At 41.5% G+C, this 25510-nt stretch overlaps 2 protein-coding genes across 7 annotated transcripts in view; both read right to left on the bottom strand.

Moving 5' to 3' along the window:
• Window positions 1-13426, bottom strand: part of nckap5l (NCK-associated protein 5-like) — a 33679-nt gene extending 20253 nt beyond the window's left edge. For 4 of the 5 annotated variants that reach the window (XR_014601626.1, XR_014601627.1, XM_084068815.1 and 1 more), the window contains exon 1: window positions 13042-13426. The gene's annotated coding sequence lies outside the window, so the exon portion shown is untranslated. Of the gene's footprint in view, window positions 1-1813; window positions 2082-13041 lie in introns of those variants that run through there. The other variant, XM_084068816.1, reaches the window with a different exon arrangement.
• A 126-nt stretch (window positions 13427-13552) lies between these two features.
• kansl2 (KAT8 regulatory NSL complex subunit 2) lies at window positions 13553-25271 on the bottom strand. 2 transcript variants are annotated; one of them, XM_084068852.1, is made up of 10 exons: window positions 25208-25271; window positions 23850-24108; window positions 23413-23585; window positions 21446-21560; window positions 20375-20538; window positions 19877-20040; window positions 16216-16312; window positions 15048-15301; window positions 14394-14600; window positions 13553-13976 (listed from the first exon to the last, which is right to left on the bottom strand). In XM_084068852.1, exons 2-10 carry the CDS (start codon window positions 24098-24100, stop codon window positions 13887-13889), a joined length of 1515 nt encoding a protein of 504 aa, XP_083924978.1. In that variant the 5' UTR covers window positions 24101-24108; window positions 25208-25271; the 3' UTR covers window positions 13553-13886. The 2 variants fall into 2 exon arrangements, with proteins under 2 accessions (XP_083924978.1, XP_083924979.1); XM_084068853.1 differs by lacking the exon at window positions 25208-25271 and adding an exon at window positions 25112-25131.
• Window positions 25272-25510: the final 239 nt, after the last annotated feature.

Raw genomic sequence — 25510 nt, 5'->3', positions numbered from 1 at the left:
GATAGCCAAGGCCGCATCTCACAAGTCAAGTGTGTCAGCGTGATCACGTTTTATCAAGACTGGTATCTGCCTGGTCGACCAAGCGACCATGTTAACTCTTCATCTCATATTAACTCTTCATCTCAAAGGCACTCTGTAGGGAAACGGCATCTGATCCTTCAAGATCTAGTCAAACTAAAATGGGATTAGAGGCGCTTAGCATCTGCCCCTTCAATCTGGGTTTTTAATGTAACCACAGTGGATCACCAGGTGACAGTGAAGGTCTGTCCGATGTCCTGGTTCGCTGGCACACCTGGTCCTGGGAGCAAAGCCCTGGTGTTTGTTTATCTGTGGTTGCCAAAAAAGGAACAGCTAATCATCGGGACATAAATGTGCTCTTTTGTAAGGATTTTCTCTCCCCAGACTGGATTTTCGTTTTGGCAGCAGGAGACTGGTGCACTGATATGATGGTGCCATGTTGAGGTCGTCTGAATTGAGCTGCCAGTTCAAAGTCACTGGGGATTGGTAAGACACAGCCAAGAGGGTGAGCAGTGAGACCATGATATTCATGCAATGGGGGTAAGGCTGACAACAAAAAAATCATCAAAGGCAACTCAGCCACAGAAATGCTCAAAATCTTCTTAAATCACGTCAGTCACACGCTTGGGGATTTGGAACAGGCAATGCCGTTTCAGGATATGTCAAAACAGCAGGCTTTTCATCTGCCAATCGGATGCAGGCTCAGATCGAAGTTCTCCCTTGTAGGCATATTGTGTGGGTGGAAGATGTAAACAATGTGACAAAAGAAAACAACCCTAAATCCTCAGACGGAGGTATTAAACAACACGTGAGAAGGAGGATTCCTCCTCCGAAATGTAGGCCAACACAGGGTTTACACACACCATTACTGCTCCGTTATTTAAATCAATAATAGAGACGTGATCCCAAATAAATATTAAAGGCCAGAGACTAGGGCCCATACGCAGACAGAATCAGGTTAGCGGGCTCCCCCGCTGCCGCTTCCTCTCTGAGGTTTGGCAACGCGAACCGAGACAAATCGTACACAAGAAATATTTGGGATGAGGAGGGGAGGCAGCGGTGGAGTGAGGTTGGGGGAGGGGGCTGCTGAAAGGGGAGCTCCCTTCCCAAAAGGATGTAAAGGTTGGACATGTGCCATGTATGTCTGAGAGTAATCAAACACGAAGGTCGGCTCTACCTTGGACCCTCCTAAAAATCTTGGCTCCTCACCGTACCCCCAAATGAAATGCATTATGGGCCTGACATCTTTGCAGCCAACCCCCATTCCACAACAAACAACATTTAGGCTGTGAGCGGAACCCCCCCCCTTCCGCCATGATATCCCATTGGAAAGATTTATGACACGCTAGTATCTGTGACCAAAACAATCGCTGCCTGATCCCATGTTGGTTAGTAGCAGTTAACAACACCAATGGTACTGTGTGGTAACAACAAACGGTTAACCCGTGCACTAACATGTAGGCTACATCACATATGTCAGGAGGATCATCGGACTACAACACAGAGAGTGGGACCAGGGACCAGGCCAACATCGACCTGCTCCGAAGCCTCCCCTCCATGACCGCTCCAGTCCATCTGCTCATCAACTCCATAAAACTAACAAAACATCACATCACATGCGTCAATCACAAGGCTTTGTTTGTTTGAACCAGAGCTCCTCCATATACTGACATAAAGGACAGACAGAGACAGTGCCATGGAAAATCCAATGTCAGCTGCGACAACTGTATTAATATATATTTTTAAATGTTTTGTTTTGTTTTACACACAATCACTGCATTCTGGGTCAGCTCACCTTGCCGCTGCTGTGTTCTCTCTGTCATCCAGCCAGCATATCCAGAGACCCTCAGAGCAGAACCAAATGTAAGGCACCAAATAAAGAAAGAGGCCACAACCTTACATTTGTATTTTCCAGCTGACGTGGGGATTTTCCCTTCCCTGTCCGCCCGCTGTCCCCCTTCTGCGGCAAGGAAGCCGGTTTCCTCTACGCTAGCGGTAGTAAAGGCCCGTCCTTGGGCATGTGCATTGTGTGTGTGCCGGGGCTGTCTGCAGAGGCTGCCATATCTCCCATTGTTCCAGAGCGGAGTGAGGCAGGCTTCCTACCCCAATAGACCCTGCCTACTACAACAGCTGTGGACCAGCCCCCACCTCCACTCCTCCCTCCTTCTCCCCTCCTCCTCCTCCTACAACTCCAACCTCTCTGCGCTGCTGCCTGCCACTGCTGCTAAACATTAACCCTACAGCTGCTGGCCCGCGCTGTAAAGGAGGAAAGAGGGGGTTATGTTTCAAAAGAGACCCCAACCACCGCGTATAGCGGACAAAGGAGCGTAGTAGCCTACAGAGAGAGAGGATATCCGAAGGCCGTGCTAGACTAATAGAGTTCTGTGCAGGGCCATTCAGTGCCCCAGAAAGAACACAGCGCTCTGTGCTAAGAGGATTTCCCTTTCTCAATCACATTGGTAATAAGTGTTGGATTGATTCCAGTGTCTATGCTAAGGAAAAGAATGGAAACAGATAAGAAGAGTGTCATAACAATGTTATAATGAACAATGAACAATGTTATATTTGAATAAATTCACAATTGACGATGATGGGGGGGTTGTCTAGCACTAAACCTTTTTATTTTCACCCAGTTGCCGTTATGTATAGCTTAGTATGTCTGGTGTGTCTGGTCTTGACTCTTCACTGGTACTGATACAATATACTGTATTACTAAACAGCATAATGCTTTCATGAAAAGAGGCCTCTGTGCTGCTGTATCTGCTCAAGTCGTGACTCATTTGGCCTCCAGTTATATGGAACCACATCACCTTCTATACCCCGGACATACAAAAGCTTGTCTGGTACCCAAATGACTGCATTGACTGACAACACCAACGGGAAGATAACACAGACTCAATGACTCAAATGTGGGAAGTTAACTTGGACAAAGCAGAAGCATGAGGCAAACAAATGCACATTTTCACTTATCATATAGAAATATTTGACCATGAACATAATATAACCTACAGATCTATCCTACCTACTTTCACTGACATTTGGAAGTTGGCCTGTCCCCCTGCTACATTTGACCCTAATTCACTTGACCTGAATTGACTTCATACCAGACCAGACTTCCTCTGGTCAAAATCAAGCGCCCCAGGGTCATCTCATGAATGTCAGTTGTTATGGGGGCCATTGCAATATTGGATCTGACAAATAAGTGCAGCCAGCTATCTACATGCGGAAACACATGCCAAAAAAACTGCAGCTTGCCATAAAAAACAACCTGATAATTTCAAGATAATAAAGTCAAATAATTGTCAATTTAGCACAGACAACCACATAGAACCAAGATGCATAGGCTAATATGTGAAATCTGTGGAAAACAGCATATAGGGGTACTGCTGTGCTAGCAGGCAAGATAAACAGGAACACCGATTACAATCCCATCCCAACAACAACATGTGATGGGCAAATGCCTTCAAATCAAAAATCCCAACAGGATCAGAAGAGCTTGTGTTCCATGAGTATTTTATCCTCTTATAACCAACACACATACTGCCCAGTGCCCCTCTAATCTGAGTCCACCTAGTGTTCGAAAGGGAGAACACAAGCAGAAGACCCACAGTAACCTATCAAAACATCAAAACTTCAACCTAAGGAGCCTGAGTCATGTTTACGTACAGTACACGTACAGTAAACATATTACTATACATTACTATACATGTTGGTGGCATCTGCGCAAACCCACTTCAACTTACAGTATATAGACACAGTGGCTGCCAGCAGGACAACAGAACCTTGCATGTACAGTGCAAGGCCCTATCATAGAGAGTTACTTTGAATAAAGTAAAAAGCCTATGCGAGGGGGATTGTCAAACCTACCCTGACAGATATTAATGCACGCAGACATCTGTATGGGATGAATGGGACTTTCAGGGAAGTGTCGCCCCTTTAAAAGGGTCAAAGGCTGACAACAGGCCGACATGACCTGAATGATGGCTCGTCACATGGTTACCCTGCAGCTAACACAGGGGAAGGAGAATATCCCACCACATAAAAGGGCTATTGTGACCCTCTCCAAGATCCACTTTCTCTAAGTGAGGATCTTCATTCGCTGTTCAAACACTCAACAGTAACGTTAACATTGGACAGAGAATGAGGCGTCATGGGGCGGTGAAGCAAGGGTCACTCACCATGAATGTGCTGTACATGGAAACTTTGTTGTGAAAACGTGTTGGGGAGGTGCTATTTATCGCTACAACAATCGATTATTCTATCAAATACATTTTTGATAAATTGAATAATCGAAGCAATTTTTTTGTTATCATTTGTTATATTCTTTATATAACAACAAATCGATACAAAAAAGGTCAATATTTGTTTTTATAATCGACTAAATAATTTTGTCTGATTAACCACTTAAGCCCTACATTTTTATACTTGTTCGTAGAACAGTTTTGCACAAATTAGCAAAAATATCCATCAAATCTAGTTACTTACATTGCATTGCAATCCGTGGTGAGCTAGTAGATTGGCTATTTCCGCTCATTTTAAATCATTTTGAGAGAAAAGAATTGAATTACAAATGTATTCCCACAAAATCTGTTATTTTTATTAAAACAAATTATCAATTATTTTTTATAATCAATTAAATTGATTAGTTTGATTAACTGTTGCACCCTTAGTACTATTCAAACCAGCATGTGAGAACTGTAAATATAGGATGAGGCAATGTGACTGGCTGAAGTCTGAGGAAGAACCTGTGTTGCTGTATTGTCGCTGTATTCAATAAAATCCTCTAAATGGAAGCTATTCTGTGCAGCTCTTCCTGCTCTAATCTACAAAAATCCAATGCGCATCATGTAAAGCAATAAAAGCAATGAAATTAAAGATGATATCACAATGCCATCGCTTGTTTCCAACTTACAAACAAGCCATTTCCACACAAACCCCTCAAGGTGTTCTGGAGACGGAACATGCTTCATCCACTTCAAAACAAATTATCCCATTCAATCGGGGAAAGCATCTGTCACTGCGTTTCCATCAAGACGTTTTTTTTGCGCATTTTGCGCATAAATCCCTGAATGGAAACACTTTAAAATTCGAAAAAAAATCTCATAGTTCGCAAAAACTGTTTTTCACTTGAGGTTGAGGGGGGTGGATTTTGGGCCTTTGTCATTTTAGATTTTAGCTATATATATAGCAACATAAGTCTTTCAGAGATCTGTTTTAGAAGGCATTTGTAGAGAATTGACCTCTAAATGGGTTAATATTCAAAGAAAAAGAATAGAACTGCGGACGTCAAGGAAATATGCAAGGATAAGGATATGTTTTGTTGGCTTTGGCAGATGGTCGGTCTATCTTGACCATTCTTATTCTGGGGGAAAAAGGGCAGTTTAGTGTGAGGGGAGCTGTCAGTGGAACTCAGTATTAAGAGTTGTAAATCAGACTCATGGGGTACAAACCCCCATTGAGAGGCAGACAGTTTAATGGGCAGTAATGTGCACAGCTCCATGTGAGGTGGACGGCTAATCCACCTACAAGAAATGTGACACTCGTTCTTCTGCCAGGAGATGGGCTGGGTCTACAGCTGGGGCTGTAAAAACCCCCCACTGGTATCGGCGGAGGCCTCTTGTGTTAATTTGCATGAAGCTCTAGCTTAGTTGAAACTCATTATGAAGGCAGCAGTCGTAGCTGGTGAGCCATCACACCAGTAAGTAGTAGTAGTCTCCAGGCTGGAACGCTGATCCTAGCTATTTGTACAACGTACACTATTGAGGAGAAATGACTTTCATGTGTGCAACACTTTAAAAAGAAACGTTTCTTTTCTTCCTTTCATCACACAGTCTCATTCCACAGCCACGGTAACATTCATAAATTCCTCACAGGTGCTAAAGACTCAAAGTATGCTCCATAGCTCATTTCTGTAATGATAAAAGGGCAGTAATGAAAACCATTTGTCATGGCTCCTATAAAGACAGGTTCATACTGCCGTGTCCCCTGGCCAACCAGACTACAAGCGCTGGAACTGGACAGCTAAAGGAACAATTGCATCTGGTCCGGGTTCCACACAATATTTCCATGTGTGTCAGCAAACGCCTTTAAAACCCGATTCCTGATGAGTCACATTAAACATCAAAACGTTGCACACTGACTCGGCCAGAAAAGAATGTGATAGCACTGAGCGAGGCAGTATGAGGCCAGACAAGTTAATCCAGGTCACCATCACCAATATAGCCCTCATAAACGAATGTACACTATAGTGACAGGACCGTTTGCTACAGCAATACGACCCTACTACTAAAATAAAAAGGTGAGACTAATGCACGAGTTATACCATGGGCGCTGGTGTTGCACCGGCAAGCAACTAAGTATAACTTAGGCTTTTAGCGCATACAGAAAAACGACACAGGATCAGAAAAGGTGGAGGAGGCACATTAGAGTCTTGACAAGGCCCGGCCTCTTCACATCTGGTCACCAGGCCCAGCGGCTCAGACCAGACCAGAGGACCATATAGTACCATCTCAGCTGAGCCAAGCATGCTCTCCTCCTCATCATCCACATCCTTTCCCCTGCTGCTGGCCAAATGGAATGTCTATTTATGGATCTGAATAAAATTCATGGTGAGTCCATTGAAGTTATAAAGTAGGTTATATGTGGGGAAACCCTGTTACATGTAATGTAAAGCACACCAAAAGATGCTTGTCTGCGCTTTACCACAGCAGCAGTGGTCAACTACCATGTCCACAGGAAATGGTATTTCACTGTTTTCCAAAGCATATACATTCGGATTGTTGGGGAAAGGGCTTGAAACCGGATGCTCATGAGACAAACCATTCAAGGGCAGGCAGATCTAACGCAAAAAGGACACAAGCACCTTGTGGGAGCTTTGCTTATGGATTGAACAGGCAAGGGTGGGTGCATTGCATGCAGCCCCCCAATAACAACGTTATTTTAGGACATAAAAATAAACTCCTGGCCACACAAAGGAACGCTGTTCAATACAAAGGATAGAGGAGGACAGCCTAAATATAGACATATTCTTCATCGAAATGGGCTTAATTGATGCTATCATTGTTCAGCTCTCCATTGAAAATGATCATAACAGTACCTATTAAATTGCTTGCTTGAACCAACCAAAGACAATTATGGCCATTTACTCCCTTCTTGGCCAAACAGGACATGGTAGTGAACTGGCTTGCTTGAATTGATTAAAGCTACATTCCAAGCCATATTTTCCCTGGCTGGACTGATGAATTGAATGTTTGTTACAGCTGCAGCTAAAGCAGTGTTTTGCCAACTCCAATGTTTGTGTGACCAGAGATTCCTCTGCAGGGTGGATTCTGAATGAGTCCTCCGCACTTGGCGGTAGCTCCACACTCACACACTATTAGAATTCCTGAAACACATTTAATCATACATGTCATAGGCCATATTCTACAGAGTGACACAATTTATGTAAAGAGAACAAACATAGTAAGGGCGATGGTAATTTAACTAGTTGATCTGCATACTTTTTTTCATACAGCATGACCACTTAAAGGAGTAGTTCACCCCCAAAAATACTTATTTTCTATCAATTACACACCCGATCAAGCCTTGAATTCATTGAGAATTTTTAGTTTTTGTCACATTCCTGAGCCAATAATTTGATGACCAGCGGAGTCTCCAGTAGGAGAACTCAATTGAGTCCTACTGACCAGCCAGCCGGTCATCAAATTATTGGCTCGGGAATGCGACAAAAACAAAGAAATCTCCATCAATTCAAGGCTTTATGGGATGTGTAATGGATAGAAAATAAGTATTTTTTTAGGTGAACTACTCCTTTAAGCCCTAACTCAAAAATAGAACGAATAAGAAAGTCTAAGATAGACTCCCGATGCACACAGGAGCTTGTAGATCGCCTAGTTTGGATTTTTTCTTTTCCTTTTTGAAAATATTTGGAAACATTTCACCTATATGGGCATGCCAAGTGTCAGTTAAGTGTCAGTTACATATGGATTCAAAGAACAAAGAAAAACAACACCATGGGGCCATGGGGACAACAACACAGGCAAAGAGAATTCCTTTCATCCATATGAAAGTGTAGTGAATGTGAATGTGTGTGTGTGTGTGTGTGTGTGTGTGTGTGTGTGTGTGTGTGTGTGTGTGTGTGTGTGTGTGTGTGTGTGTGTGTGTGTGTGTGTGTGTGTTTAAAGCGTAGTGATCATGATGATGTTCTGCCGTATCTTTCCAGCTCCTTGGGGTATTAGACAGAATATTTCTGCATGCTAATATGAGCTGAGCTCCATTAGTGCCTGGATCGCTGTATAACCATGGTAACTGTAGGTAACCTGCATGCATCAGACGGCAGGGGGATGAAGGGGCTGAACTGATAACTGATAAGGAGAGGTCCCAGACACCCAACCCCGACCCAGCCTATCTTCAAAGCCTGGCCTGGCCGGACCATTTACGCAGAGGGGAGGCCAATCCACAGGATGGATGCATGCGAGATTGGCTAAGTCCGCAGGAGGCTCTGCCTTTGACCTGTCTGTGTACTTCTGAGAGATGCCACACTGACCAAATTATTGTCAAATTACTCTTTCCTTACAGTAAGGTGGTGAATAAATAAGGCCGGAAAAGTGATAGAATGGCTGACCTTGACTGTCTGTCAGTAGTTATGCCAAAGGTTATTTGCTCCAGTTATCCCATATTATGTCAGTGGAACTGGCCCAGCGTATATGGCATTGTTGTAAAACAATGGTGGCTTGGTACCCAGTCCTTTGGGACCACTTAAACTAACGCTGATTTTGTAAATGGCATCAACTGTTTAATTGTAAGTACTTAGCCTACTCCCTGCCACGTTTTTACTTTCATTATAAAGTATTCAGACTGTATGCAGTGTCTATATGAGGCTGCTGCAGCAAGACGTAGCGCACAAAGGCGTGCAGAACATCTGTGAACAATTAGAGGCGAAAGGGGTGAGTGAGCACTTATACTGCCCATTACACTTGAATAAGTCACTGGCTCTGCTTTGCATGATGTAATGCTATACAGCTTGTGTATGCAGTCACAAAGCTACACTGGGACAGATACTTCACTAAACTTCAACTTAGGGCTGGGCAATATACCGATGTACATCGATATTGTGAAATTATCATTTTTTGTTCATTCGTAGTTTTCAGGAGGGGGGGGGGGGCAGAGAGAGAGAGAGCAAGGAAAGAAATAATTCAAAGAAAAATAAAAGATATTGTACATTTATATAAATGATATAGCATAAAAAGTAGCAGTTATGTAAATGAGGTCAGACATAAGATGCAGGTTAAAAAGACAGTTCAGGTGCAGTACATGAGGCACAGCACCAGAAAGATATAGATGTGTGCTATGTATGTGCTGGTGACATGGTCTACTTTTTATATTACATGACATAAATGTTGGCCTTTCTTGGTTTAGTCAATTAAGCCTTATTTTGTACTTTAATAATTGTCAAAAAATAGAGAACATAGCAGTTCTACAAGCTCACAACATGACATAATGTGACGCCGTTGTGAGCTTATAAACGTTTTAAAGAAAAAAATATAAAAAAGAAAATTGATATTATCGTCACAATATCAATATGGAGTTATTTGGTCAAAAATGCTGTATGGTGATATATAATTTTGTCCATATCACCCAGCCCTACTTCAACTCAGCTCAAGGCCAACGCACATTAGCGCTATAGCACAGATGCACAGGCATATGACAGTGATGTTGCTAGGTTTTCAATGTAATGGGTCCTGGGATGCAAGGGTGGTCTTTTAGATGGGTCCCAGGGACATTTTATGGGTCCCCAATTACACGTCCCCCCCCTATCGTTTTCTTTGATCTCCAATCTCCATATCTTCTATGCGTGTGTGACTGTGTACATTATATCCTGATGCAGTGGATCTCAACCTTTTCAGGCAGCGACCCCCCAAAATAATCATATTTTAACTGGGGACCCCCCACCCTGAGGAATTAGGAGTTGAGGCACTTAATTTAGTTTGATTCAGTTCCACAGATACATATTGTGAAAATAGCAGATCTAGATCAGTGCGACCCGTTCCTGCTTTTCAAGACCGATACCGATATATATACATATATTAAAAAATCATAAATATATTTTTTCAAATGTATATGATTCTGTAGTATTAGCACACCTTATGGTAAGAAATACTAGTAGTGGGCAACAGGTGGATTTAACATACCTTTGACCAATAGAATACATTTAATCATAGAACCTTTTAATCATTATTATTATTTTATTTTGTATTATTTATGAATGTAGAATTTATTTTTACTATTTATTGTGTAGACTGAAAACACTGGCTTACAGTGGAAGTATTGGCAAATAAAAAATAGGAATTCAAGAAATAATGAAGACAAATACTGACAATGCCTATGAACATTGGCTTGCAGTTATTGCACATAGTCAACATGCAATAATACTATTAGGCTTGTCATTGAGAAAGGAAAATAAAGTTGTCTTTTTGAGGAGAAGTGGAACCTTATAAGTCACTTTAAGTTTAGCATGAGGGAGAGGGTCTACCCTCTTCAGGGAATTAATTGTTATGATATCTCTAAGCTACAGAAAACATCCAGTTGCCTATTAAACATACACAAGACACAGACGATAGACAACCGGTTACTTACAGCTGCCATTAATTAGTGCTTTTGTTTGCCTTTGTGGTCAAATCAGGGTCAAATGCATAGGATCAACGAGCCATCGTTAACCTGCTAATGTTACACAGCTGATTGGCAACATGCGTTAATCCACCACTCACTCTGATCTCCAAGCAAGTGGGAGAACACTCTAAAATCGGGGATTTTACTTTGGCTGGTCAATTTAAGATGACAACAGCAACAAAGATTAGTAGTAGACCTGTATGTATGATGATCAGTTATTATTCCAGACAGTGGTCTATCCAAGACGTTTTAACACGTTTAAGAGCAGGTCCTCATGCCGTCTCTCTCTCTCTCTCTCTCTGTGTGTGTAGCGTAGACTAACAGCGAGGGGCTGTGCTGCTGCTTCTGCCACACAACGCCGTTTAACCGAGTTATACTTCTCCAGTACAACGGTGTCTAACCGGAGAGTTATACTTCTCCACCAACGGTGCCTAACCGAGAGAGTCCATGTAGATCACAGCTGACAAATATTATATATTATCGGAGCTAATCGGAGCTGCGTCCCATGGACGCACTAGAGTTGTCATGAATGCGTCCTTTCGCAATATGGTGCGTCAGCGACGCAGGACGCAGGCCTACGAGCATCTCTGATATGATCACACGCACACACACACTTATCCAAATCGATAATTTCACACAATTTTATGTACAGAACACTGCGATTTACCATAATGGATCCAAATAAGTTAAAAGAATATGAAATCTAGTTCAAATGAAAATAGGTTCAGAATGCCCTGTCCCGTATAATATTACAGGTTAAATGCTTCCAGTGACATCCATCAACTAAAAAAAATCTAAAAATTCAAACCAATCAACTGAATAGGCTAGGCCTTTATTTTCAACATTACTGCATATCTTCACTCATCATCTCCACGGTAGACTGGTGGTTTTGGAAATCTGAGGTTTGGATGTACAAACTTCTTGTAGTGTGAAAATGTCTTAAAACACTGAATACATTCACTAAAGCAAATGTTAGAAGTCTGCAAAAACAGTTTTACAAAAACATCACATTTCTCAGGCACCTAGACAGCAAAAAATGTTTCACTTCAAGTAACCTATCTCCCACAATCTAGATGCTGAGACCCTTCACCACATTCCTTTTTATTTGTAGGCCTACTTAAAGAAAGTAGCAGCCTACAGGAGGGGGAATTAGCCTAACAACAAATGATGTCAGCGACATCAGCTTTTAAAACCTCCAGACTCTAGTTCTTTGTGTATAACTAATAATAAGTACAATTTGTAAGGGGTGTAATTTGTTTTACTGCCAATAAAATCCTTCACTTGAGGAAAACATAGCACTCTCCTCCCCATAATGTGAATTTCATCCTGTGGCTGACTCCATCAGAGATACATCTTATTCTTTGATTCAAAATCAAACATGCAATCATTTTCTTTGTTGTAGTTGTAATGTCACTCAGATGAATGACTGCTAGCATATACACTGTCTGGCACCGCTTGTTACTTTTGATCACATTCTTCAATTTCAATCTGCATATAGATAAATATATCGTGTCATTAAGCTGGTTGCAATTGAATGACGTACAATACATCAAGGACAATAAATGTAGACCATGTTCAGCACACAGGTAGGCTGTATAAAGACAATTTACTAGTATTTACCCATGTATTCTTTCCCATAGGTTTTCCCATCACAAAGTGATGTATGTACTTCCCCATAAATAAGCTACCCGTGACTACTGAAAATGTAACACTGCAGCGGCAGCCTACGTTCCTTCTCCGATCTCCCTTTCACATTTTCAAAAAGTCATGTCGAGTCGAATAGTAGGTCTAGACCAGTGGCTCTCAAAGTGGGGTCCAGGGACCCTCGGGGTTCCAAATCTGGACCCTCGTGTCTGTAACTCTGAGGGTGTACAAATAGAACCAAATGGACCCCTATTTATACACCCTCAGAGTTACGGGGGTCTTTGAAATTAAAACGTTTGAGAACTGGTCTATCGCGTAGTAGGCCATATGAGTTTGCCCCCGATACATGCACGCCACGGACCAAATAACTAAAGCAGCATGACTTGTGTTTACAAAATGCAAATTTATCTTTGGGGTAGGCCCTCCAAGCCCTAACGAAAATACCCCCCACCCCCTCCCAGCATGCTGTTCCGCCCTGGACACACGTCGAATCCCCCACAACAAGGCAAATAAATAGGCTGCACATGAATGATATAAATATTTGCCCCCAAGCTCTTGAGGAATGTATATACTTTTACCATTGCCCTTGTGGAAAATTAAAACCGTTCACTGTCGGCATTCCAACAAATCTCTCCCCATCTAAAACGAGTAACGTTAGGCTAACGTTACAGGACACGAAATGGCTTTTCCCCCCCGTCTGAGAAAACTCACCTCATTTGGTTATGATTAGCCAACGATAATTCTCGGCCGACATCGCGAATAAAAAAAAAGAATAAACTTATATTATTCGACTGAATAACGCGTTAACATACACATTTTCCTCTTCTTGCGGCGCCTAGTCCTTTGCGGCAGCGCTCTCTCTCGCCCAGCGTTTGGTGTTTGGGTTGAATGAGGAAAAGTGATGTCATTGCATGAAATTACATTACCCGCCCCAATTTTTCACAGGAGGCTGTGTCCCATGTCGCCAAACATAACTTTACCATATACTTAGAAAACTTGCCATGCATGCGGGTTTCAGAAACCTACATATTTTAAGTTCATGTTTATTCTGTGCTCTAAAAATAACTTAATGTATACCATAAATCTGCACGGATCTACAGAAAACCTCACAAATGTTTCCCACCTTCATATTTCCCATCTGGACATCATGCTTGTTGTTGCTAATGTGTAGAATATAATCAGAGATATTTTTCAAATCAATACACATAATACATCAAACATCTCAAAATGGTTTGTGGATGGTTTACTGAAAATTAACAAGTTCTTGTGCGCAACACTGGACAAACTTTAAACTTCTGTTCAGAAAAATTACGTGCCCAGGTATAATTATTTTAAGGCAAGTAAGACTGAACAGACATGAAGAGAAACATTAAACAGACAGACCAAAGATGACAAACAGAACTAGAATCAAGGAATACAAAATAACAGTCTATCAACTATGGTTTAAAAAGCCTTGGATGCAGTATGATGATTTCATCAATTCCAACATTAGATTGGTCAACTCAACATCAGTCTTTGTGGAAAGTAAGTAACTTGAAAAAGACAAATAGTTCTTCTCATCTAGTAGAATCAACTGCAGCAGTGTTGATGTCTTTAAGTGAACGGTCAGTGGCGCCGTCTTCTACTCCTACAACCTCAGACACAACCTAGACGAAAGAGAAGCATTGTCATCATCCATTGTCTCATTGTCTCAAGCTATAATTTTCACTTAAAGAATGTCCTGAGAATGCAATGTGTTGTCTGTTACCATTGCAATTTGTAAATGTTTGTCATGTGCGGCACTTCGCACAACATACAAGAATGCATAAATGTCCCTCGTCAAGTTCTCTGTATGCAAGAATCAAACCAACAGAAATCCTTTCAAATAACTACATAAAATAAGTCATGTGCCATGGTCTTTGCATTGAAAGCATGATCCAAACAAAAAAGTCAAATACACAATACATGTATTGTGTCTTTTATTGTATTTTACAATCTCCAAGTTAAATGAACACTGAGCATTTTACCGTGTAGCATTGTAGAAAGAGTATTTAAAACAAACAGGGCAATAATGGAGTGTTTACCTGGTCATCCATAATGGCATCTACATCCGTTTCTGAGAAGTCCTGTCCTGAACCGTCCAGGTCCACCTGGTCTGGGTCCTCTCCAGTCAAGATGTCCATGGGGTCCTCTGCGATGGCTCTGATGGTGTGGTCCTCTAGGGCAAGGGCTGTGTCAAACTGTAAAGGGGACGGAGGGCCCTGCATACCATCCCCTTCAACATCCAGGTCCTACAAGACAGTAGAGCCAAGCCAATCTGTAACATGAATTGATTGTTGCATTTTCCTACTTTATACTTTGAGATCCTTTTGGGTTTCTGATCATTTTCCTGCATCTCGGTCTATGCCCACACATATACTTAGATACAGTGTGGGTTCTACATTCAAGTAGTTATTCAATACATAAAACCACTAGAAGGGAAATATTAGTGCACCATTTGTTGTACAGAAAGTATTATCAAAACAGCTGGAAGTTGTCATGAAATAAAACCCATGCCCTGTAAATGTGATAGCTAGTCCGTGATCCAGTGAAAAAATGAGCCGTGAGCAACTTCAGTTAAAACACTAAGGGGGAATGAGACCGAGCAGAGACAACTGTATCAAGCTTTCTAGTCAAACATAATATCTTTATTACCTAGCATATATTGTGAAGAAAGTAGAAAATCATTTCTGACATACATCACTGAACTCTAGAGGAAGGCTCTCTGTGGGCTGAAGCTCTGCTGCACTCAGGTACATGTCTTTGGCTGCTAGGGTGAGTTGCTCTTGTGGCGGAGGTTCCTGCTCTGGCTGGTACATAGGGGGAGGCAGCGGGAGATGAAGCGGACAGCGGGGCTCTTCTGACTGGCCCATGTGCACGGTGTGGTCGCACGGGACATCCTTCAACCCCGGACACATCTTGAAAAGTACTTGATTACTGTCCTGGTAGATGTCTGCACAACATTTTGTTGTCAAGGACAATGATAGTTCCAGTGCAGAAACCTTCAGACTGCTCGAGAAACAGCTTCCATCCCCACAAAACAATAGAGAATCACGAGAATGGAATATTATGATTAGAGGGAAAAGAAATCTAACAGTACACAAATAATCGCTATTTTTCCAAGAACTGCAATTATCCCCATACAAATACACTTTGTGTAATTACAGCAAGACATAAGACTTATTATTGTTTAGTTGCAAAAAGCTTGCCTGTACAAATGTTATGCCTGAATGGTTTTGTACAATGAATTAGTACTTTCCATTTAAGCATGGCTATTAAGAAGGATTTTGCATGGCTTGTTCTCAGTGTAACACTGTTTTCTGCACTAATCGGTTTCCAACTAACTTGGCAGTAATGAAAAATTAAATACTGACAATAACAACTATTTAGTTCTGAAAACTGATGCAGACAGAACCACGTTGATACTGCAGAGAATGTAGTGCAGATAGGGGTAGGTCTATACAACATTATATGAGGCCCATATGAAGCAGGAATTGTGTTTGTTCCAAGCCAACAGGCCATAGGAAGAAGCACACATAAGCTCTGTTTGAAACCAACTACTGCAAGTTGTCAGTCACGATCAGGGCCATGTGGAACAAGATTCAGGAGAAAAATGTTAAGGCAAGGCAACTTGAAATGAATACATTATCTCACTTTCAATTACAGCTTGAAATCCAACTGTGGAAATAGATTATGGCCATAAATATACTATACAGTATATACATACAGTAAATGGGGCATAGCACCATTTCCAATTGCTATGCAAGTGGCTCCAAGAAAACATTTGCTGTTATGACTGGCGTGAAAATGGACCACGTTCATATACAGTGGGCTTATTCAAACTACTGTACACATGAAAAAGGATACGTGAGATGCAGTGTCGAGTCATAGGCAGGCATGGGTTTGTGCATCGAGTTCCCTCTACGAAGGAGATGCATTTCTCATACACCGTCCTTGCATATGGCTAGAAAAATCATAAGAACTGATTATAATTACAACAGAGGATTAAAAAAAGTTAATCAATTTATCATACACAACTAGGATTTACTAAATACCTATACAATCAAGTCTGCACTTATTGTCAGTCTTCTGCAACAGTAACCAGTGGGCACTTAGAGGGGAATGACCACGGGCGGGACTTGACAAAGGTTCAATTAAAACACTTTCAGTTCCTTTTTTTCCCCCCTTATTGTGGCTTCAGTGTGCAAAGCGGGAGTTGTTATTCACATCTGAATGCCAAACGTACTACGTTTGGAAAATGTCAATATGCCTCCTGACACCAAGCACTACCATTACAAACCGTAGCATACAGTGTGTGAAAAATAGAAGATAGAGAGACCATACTAGTAACAGCCCACATGCTGATGTCCTGTCGCATTGCCTTGTAGATCGCTTTAGTATTACAAAAATATTTATTAAATACAGAACAACCTTTTGGTCCAACTGACCTTCAGGTATCTGAATAAAATACATAGACCGATAGGGGAGCACAGAGAAGCGAGGTCCAATCAGTCTCATTTACCTGTAAGAGGACCTTTACAGGTAAATGTTAAGGTAGAAAGTCCAAGTCAAATATTAAAAACATTAATAAAAATGCAGCATAGTGCAATTAGAATATATACAAATGAAATCAACTACATCAGATAGGCATAATGACAAAGTGCAGATACACAAATATGAGTCTGACCTAAAAATACAAATGAAGGTCTGACCTAAGGTACAAAATTAAGACCTTACGCACAATCAATACAAAATGACATGGTAAATAAACAGGGACTTTTACGTCAGGATAAATACAAAATAGAAATCGAGTCGGATGAGGAATACATCAGATGAACAATGCATTAGAAGGAGTCCAATTCAAAATTATAATAAAATGAGGCTTTCTATGCATTCAATTCAGATACCTGATGAAGATCCAGTTAGACTAAAACATTGTTCTGTATTTAATCATCTTTTTTAAAGTGAACTAGTGAAGAGACCATCCCTCTTTTTCATGTTGTTTTTTCTTTCCTATGCACCTGTCCTAGCAAGGTATGCAAAAGGACATTTTCTATTAAGATTGGTTAGTATTACCATTGCTCCAGACTAGATATGGAAATAGAACACAAATTCCCATTCAGATATGGTACTAAATTGGTATATTCCTATGAATAATTTAGCTGCATCACTAACTCGGGTAAAATATAATATTAACAGTGCCATGTAGCCAATTTCTGCTTGAATAGGAAAATATATAAATGAAACAGACGCATAACTATTCTTATTTGCAGGCTCTTGCACACAGAGTCCATATTTCATTTTTGTAATTGTTGCATGTTAAGAAATGCATTAAAATACAACCTCATACCATGTCAGTCACCTAATATTTCCTTTCCAGTTTTCGAAGTGAGAGAATCACAAAATCTCCCTCACTGCTTGATAACTCCATTTTATTTAGTTCTGAAAACTTATCTCAACGAATAGAATATTTTTTTAAATGGATATATTATTGGATCTATTATTATATATATATATATATATATATATATATATATATATATATATATATATATATATATATATATATATATATATATATATATATATATATATATATATATATATATATATATATATATATATATATATATATATAATATTAAAATGGATACAAACAATATAGACTTCTGTGTAAGAGCCCAGTAGTAGCGTATCCTCTACTGTATGTTCTTTTCCGAAAGACAAAACTAAATCAAACTTACAACTTATCAAAAAGGACTTGATAAATAATCAGATCAATACGGAGAACTGATAATGGAATTGGAATCAATAAAATTGATTCACCGAACCACACTGGATAGTTTTGTTCCCTTATGTTATGTCCAGGGGTGCACATAACTGGTGCGCAGGTGCGCATGCGCACCCAAAATAAAAAATGCGCACCACATCAGGCGACGCGAGGCGCTTTTGCGCACCAACAGCTGGGACAGGAATTTCCAAGCTTTTATTTTTTAGCAAAACTAAAAAATAAAAGCCTGGAGATCGAGGCTAGGAATTTACTTCCTGAAGCCACACTCACACAATCACTCTAAAGCACACGTCGGCCCCATGTACAGCCATTAGGCACAGGGGTAGAGATATGACTCGCGTCGCCTCGCATCGCCTCGCATTGCCTCGCTGCGTGCACGCAGCCAGCAGCGGCTGTTAGAGGCACTCGTCACCGATGATGAACGCACCGTAATGGTGCAAAATATGCCGTGAACGTCCCAATCTGGCGGATAAAATCAGCGCAGCAGCACAGGGCACCAACCTTGGGGGCTTTATCTAACAGCGTGAGAAAAAAAAACGGCGAAAATCGGCGGAATTTAGAAGCAGAGCGTCCTTTTTTTCTCGCCCCAACCCCCCCACCCCCCCCCCCCCCGCCCCCCCCGTTGCCAAAACTGTCCGGTGGGCACCGTGCTGAACCCCCCCCCCCGGTGGCTGAATCCCCCCCCCCCGTTGGCTGAATTCCCCCCCCCCCCCCCCGTTGACAAAACGGGACGGGCGCCATGCGCACCAAGTCACATGTCCAGGTGCTCTTCTGCGTACCAGACCTAAAAAGTTATGTGCACCCCTGGTTATGTCGCAAAAGGTCTCTCATGGAAATGCTGTCGGCTGTGTGAACAATTTACTTGTTCTTCTACATATATCTTAATGAGTCAGTAGAGTAAGTAAGTAGTAAGTAAGTAGAGTCACTCCGTTTATCAGGGACTTGGAGACCTTATTATTTTCATTTAATGCCCTGTAAATGGCCAGGGACAAGTTAAATATGATATTCAGTGTTGCCATGTTTCTTGGATGACAAAAACATATTTTGTAAATGATTTTAAGTAAAGTCTACTAATTTTAACAATGGTAGAACGCCAGGTGAAAGCATCTAACATCTGATTGAGCTTTACTACAGAGGTCCAGCACTCATTTGAAATGAAAGACTCCCAGTTGCTTCTTAATGCTGCCAGTGTGAGCGCAGGTTTAGAGGGGTAAGTAACTACTAGCCTGGGCAGCGTTCCTTTTCGGGTATATGATCCGGTCGGGAGCGGACCGGATCGCGACAAACCGGAAAGACGTCTCACCCCAAAATAGGTCCGTCCTATAAAATCCTTGATGCGGTGTAGTTTAACTTATTTTTTAAATATAAATGTGAGTGTACTTTCCGGAGACTATTTAGCGTCTGTATTATCCGTATTATCCCACGGGGAAATTCTATTCCATTTAAATAGGGATTGGGGAACCAAAACAAAGCGGCACCGCAAAACCGGATCGCGACAATCCGGAAAGAGGATTCTTTTTTTCTTTTTTTCCCCCAGTAGGCGTGGCCTAGACCGGATCATATGGGTCTTTAGTAACGCAGACCAGGCTTTCCTCCGAGGTGGAAAGACTGGTGATGCGAGGTTAAGTAACTACTAGCCAGCAAAAATCCATATAAGTGACTGGCTGTTTCTTTATCATTTGTCAACGTTCCAACATAAATGACCAAATTCCATGGCTAAAAGCTAAGGAGACACACCTGAGAAGCTCCTTCTGTGGCAGCCAGCCTCCTCTCCCTGAGCTGCCTGTGCAATAGGGCCTCCACACCGTACCGCCGCCGGTACCGACGCAGAGCTTTGAGCTTTTTCAGGTTCTCCCTCTCTTTCATGGACAATCCCTCAGGCCCCGTCAGCAGACTGGGCCCTGTAAGTAACACACACAGAGCATACAATATAAAAAGGACAATGACCTCAACATCTGCTTATTAGCGGAGGGAGTAAATGTGTGTTCTCTGTATGTGTACATTTATGTTGTGCTATGTCCTTTTGCACCATATGCAAATCCTGTTCACATGTACTTAGACAGTAGACTAGCATTAACCGTTTAATGCTGGGCTGTCATCACAACATGCACCAAAGCAAATTCCTAGTATGGAAGTCGTTCCCAACAATATAATATTCCTCGATCTGTATATAAACATGTCCTATTGTGAAGTTAAAATAGGTTAATAAATTAAGCGTGACATCTCCATCCGTACCCAGTGTCTCGTGCTCCACCTTACGACTGTGTAGGTATCGGCGCTTCTTCTCCTTCAGCAGGTGCTGCAGTCGTTTGAACTGGTCGATGTAGAGGGACTGTAGCCTTATCAGTTTCTCCCGGGTGATCAGAGCCACTTCTTCGGCTGTGTAAACTCCTGCATGTCTGTAGTAGCAAGAAAGTCATATTCACACAGTGGGCAAAACGTATCTTTTAGTTTGCTCAAGTAAATACAGAAATTGGGGATCTTGTGTTATGAAGTAATGGCATTTCCCCACAGACAATTAAAGGGACTACACCATGAATTTTAACTTTTCCTTCTTTTTTGTGTGTTTTTGGTCTCCCCTACCTCTCTTCTATCCCAAAAAATACCCCAGTTTGAACACTCAGGCTTAAAACAGACCACAGTCTCAAAACAGACCAAACTGATTTTCACCCAGACGTGACGTCAAGCCTGGTAAAATCCCTCCCGTTTTTTCAGTTCCAACTAAAAAAATAATTTAAAAAACGTTTTTTTGTTGTATTATTATTATTTCTTTTTACTTTTTCCACACAGAACCAGGAGATAACATGCATACAAACTGGCTCAATAGCGCCCCGTGCCAAACAGGACACTGTGGTATTGCAGGTGAAAGTGCTTTATAAGCCAGAGAGAAGTTAGTTGGAATGAGTATATCTGAGGCTTGATTTAGGCTAAAACCTTTTGAAAAACGTTTGAGGGACATAAACAATATGATATTAAATATTACATTTTTTTGTTTAATTCATGGTGTAGATCCTTTAAAGAACTCCTTGACTGATGTTCCACTCCAGAGGGAAAGTTATTTTGTTTGATCTGAATTAATTTCACCCTTGATAGTACTTGGGAAAGTGTGATCAATAGACAAGATAGATTAGATAGAATAAAATGTTGCCCATTTAAAGGGCAACAATATTTTTTTCATGAGGCCAGTGCTGAACAACATCAATAATCAAATGTAATGATAAACACTGACCAAACGTTTGGTTAGAACAATTGAAATCTAATTATCGAGACAAAAAACAAATTGATGACAATTGGGTGAGACATTACTTGAGTGGATCTTCGTGATCACTGTCGACACTGTCAGCCTCACTGTCAGGATCGCCCCTCCATGTCTGGTCCAGCACTAGGGGAACCTGCTCCTCCTCACTCCAACTGTCCTCATCTAAACAGAGATTCATGAAATATACACACATCATGACAAACTGGGAGTTTGTAAAAAAAAAATAAAAAAAAATCTTTGCAAAGAGCAGTGCCAGACTGAGACAATTATTCAGGGCAGAAGTCATACAGCCACCAGGCCACTATGGCCATGCCCCTCCACACACACACACACACACACACACACACATCATTTCAAATTAGGGGTGTGCGCGAATATTCGGTTATCCTAATAAACACAGCTGCCCCTAAAAAGCTTTTACAAAATAATATTCGTTTGTTATATCAAACATATTTTTCATTGAGATATTTCCTTTTTTTTAATTTATTTTTTACACATTTTTATTTTGCACCCATATTACTGTCATGTCTTAATAAAATGTTGCTCTTAACAAGCAAAATAAGTAAATGTATGCCAATTAAGAGTGATTTGCGGGGCCTGTCACACTGATCATTTGCGCAGTGCTAGTCACCAGCAGAATGGCTGCTGGCATCGTTACTTCCCGGTGCAGTGAGTGAATCTTGTAGATTTGTTTGTTTTGTCAAGAAAGTAACACCATTGCATGATGGAGAATAAAGCTTGACGTTACAAAAAACGTAATCATTTGATTGGAATGTGCAAGGAAACATCTGTGAAATAAACATTTGGAAGGTCTGCATGATCTTGCATACAAAAAGATAAAAGCCTCAGTATTGCCATACACAGAGTGTGTTGCCTGGAGGCGGTCCACAGGGCCACCGTGACTCCGCAACGGAACTCCCTCTTCTTTTGGTGTGTCACCAAGGTAGCGCCTAAACACTATGCCTAAAGCTAACCTCAAAACCACGTCGGCCTGGGCAAAACACCGTTAAAAGACAGAGTTCGAGCTGCAACACCCGACTTCTTGTTTTGAGGGCAATTTCTTTTTATATATATTTAGATAATATTCACCCCTGCAGCTACAACTTCATCCAATTTATACTGCATATACTGTAGGCATAATAGACTACACCACTCACTTTCTATGTCACAGGAGCACCCCATATTAATCCAATATTTAAAACATTATTCCATCCCAAATATGGGCCAAGTAGTCAACAAAGCTCCTTATTCCATAAGGACAGAGAGTCACACAACAGCACTCTATTTGGGGCGGCTGTAGCTGAGTGGGTAGAGAGGCCATCTGGTAATCAGAAGGTCACCGGTTCGCCTCCCGGCCCACCCATGTTTACGTGACGAACTGTCCTCCCTCTGCACTCAACCCGTTACAGCTCCTGCCTGAGTGCTCATAATGATCATCTGAGTAGCCATCAACTGGGCAAAGCTCAAACCGAATTTCACCTGAGGGATTAACAAAGGGTGGGGACCCTTTGTTAATCCTAACCTTTGTTAATCCCCAATTAAACACAACCGTAATAATAGCCCAAATTCAGACAGTCCTCCAATCTAGTGCTTTTCTCACCTATCATTAAAAAGGGGTTTGCATGTGGACAACCCCCCCCCCAAACGCATCAATAAAGAATTGATACTAACTCTGATGATGATCACATTTTCACCAACCGCTATTTGTGACAACTGTGGGCTCTGCTAGGCCAGCGCAAGAGTTTTTTTCCTTCTTTTTTTTTACAAAATTACCTCTTTCATGGCTTGCCATGTTCACTGATGTGATCTGCTAACATAAATAAAAAATAAAACAAATCTGTTTGTTTTGACAGGCAATGACTGCTGCTGGCCAAAACAGTGATAACATAGGCAGGCTATCAGTATATGTCCCAAATCTCCCAATGGCCAATCCGGGCCAGGCAAAAAGATTCAAGGAAATTAAATTAAACTAGTGGTGACTCAAGCTTCAGCACAATTTTTCCATCACATTTACCCAGAGTGCGGCTTGCTTCACTGCGGCCTCCGTCAAGACCCTGTGTTTCGGATCGGTTGTATCCACTGAGCTGAGACAGCAGTGTTTCTGGGGACGGACCAGAAGATGCCTTTCTCATCTGAGCACGGAGAGCCATGGCATTCCGCCGAGCGTGCTCTGCACAGAATGTCACCCTGATGAACAGAGGAAGCCATTAGTGGTGGATGAAAAAGAGACAGGCCAGGAAGCGCTTACATGTGTCTTTACCTATCCTATCTGTATAAAATCTGAGAGTCTGAACACAAAAGGACATTTCCAAGATTTCAAAGAAGAATCAACTGCTAACCAGGCCTTGCGGAAATCTACAATGTGGCGGGATTTTTTTTTTTCTTCTGCAGATCCTTGGGGGAGGCATTTAGAATGTTCACTTCATAGATAATACCAATAGAAAGACATACCCGTCTTTCTTCTCCACCTTTGGAGCAGCGCAGGGGCAGCGTTTGCCGTTCTTGGTAGAGACATAGCTGCATTGTTTGTAGGGGGCAGTCTTGTCCTCCAGTATGTGCTTGATACAAAAGTCCAGGCCATCCAGCCGGGGCTGAGGGCAGGGTCGCTGGGTGAAGGCACAGGCCTGAGGCTCCTGGGGACGAGCAGTCTGGGTCACCCGACCCCGACTCGACGGCAGTACGTGGATCCGTATTCTGTTCATAATGAAATCTGCAAGGCAATTGAAAAGGTATTCAAAATGTTATGTTTTATTAATGGATATAGGATCCTAATGAGTAGTGTAAGTTCCCAGTCTGTTACAATTTGAAATTAAAAGACACAAGTTGCTTTGGTTGTTTGGCTGACAGATTGGTGGTCCCAGTCTGTTGAGCCCAGAGGCTCGAGTTATACTTGCCAAACTTACAGAAGCTTAAGCATGGCTGTGTTTATAATATTATGCACAGGCTACACAGCCATACTGAAACTAAACCTGAGTTTGTTTGTTTGATTGATTGATTGATTGATTTAGTAAGACATGAGAAACAGTACATGGAAGTACAATTCGCAAAGCAAGGTCTACTAAACTGGATAACTCATGAAAGCACTGAGCTTGTTTAAAATGAGTTCCCATGCACACAAATCATGATGACATATAAGAGACAGACAAATATACACTACATACACTACAGAAAGCATACGAGTGAGCTCTAACCATAATATTGCAGGTGGAGCTTTAACAGCAACGCCTAGCAATTTATTTAAGACTGCCTGCCAGTAGGTATTGACTCCAAAAGGTTATAGACAATATTTTATTGCCCAATAATGCAAATGGAAATATTTTAAGCACAACCAACACAAATCGGATGGATATGTCTGATCCAGGTCTTATCAAGTAAACAAAAGCAGGTGACTGTAATGCAAGCCAAATACCCACTACAGTTGAGGTAAGGTTAGTTTGGGTCAAATGCAGCACTTAATATCGTAACGGTATGCAATTATCTGTTCATACAGTATATGTTTTTCTTTTACCAAGATACAAATTTTGTAGGGAACAGCCCTTAAAAGCTAAACCAACATGTGGTCTGGTCTGGCTATATTCAAACCCGCCTCTTCTTACTGCGTCATCACGGCAGTTTGCTGTTGGCTGTGCAGTCGCCATATTTGATTAGCTGTGGCTAATGTTAGCACATCCTAAATTCTCTCTAATCGTGGTAAACAGGAGGTTTTTATTCACCAGCGACGATGTGCAGCCTGTTATCTCGACACTACTAAGGCATTCCAATGTCGAAAGATGAAGATAATTCATCAGTTAGGCAGCCGCGGCGCTTACCTTATTTTCAGTCACCCAGCCCGACCTAGCTGGTGAACAAACAACATTCGACACTGCGTCTCTACTCCCGTAACAGTGTTGCCAGATTTTGGAATACAAATAAGCAACCAGGTCTATGAAAACAAGCCCAATAGAATCGACTACGGGCCACCTGACATTGGCTTTTTGAAAATAGACGATCTACAAGCTCACAACGATTTGCATTATAATTACAATAATAATAATAATTACAAGCAACGTTACAGGAAAACAAGCCCAAAGTAGCTTATAATAAACCGACATGGCAACCCTGCTCTACTCCCG

This window comes from Gymnoscopelus microlampas, assembly GCF_963454915.1.
Source record: "Gymnoscopelus microlampas genome assembly, chromosome: 10".
In the NCBI taxonomy this organism is placed as follows: domain Eukaryota; kingdom Metazoa; phylum Chordata; class Actinopteri; order Myctophiformes; family Myctophidae; genus Gymnoscopelus; species Gymnoscopelus microlampas.
Note: the sequence above shows the minus strand (reverse complement) of the source record. Positions and strands in the feature narration are given on the sequence as shown.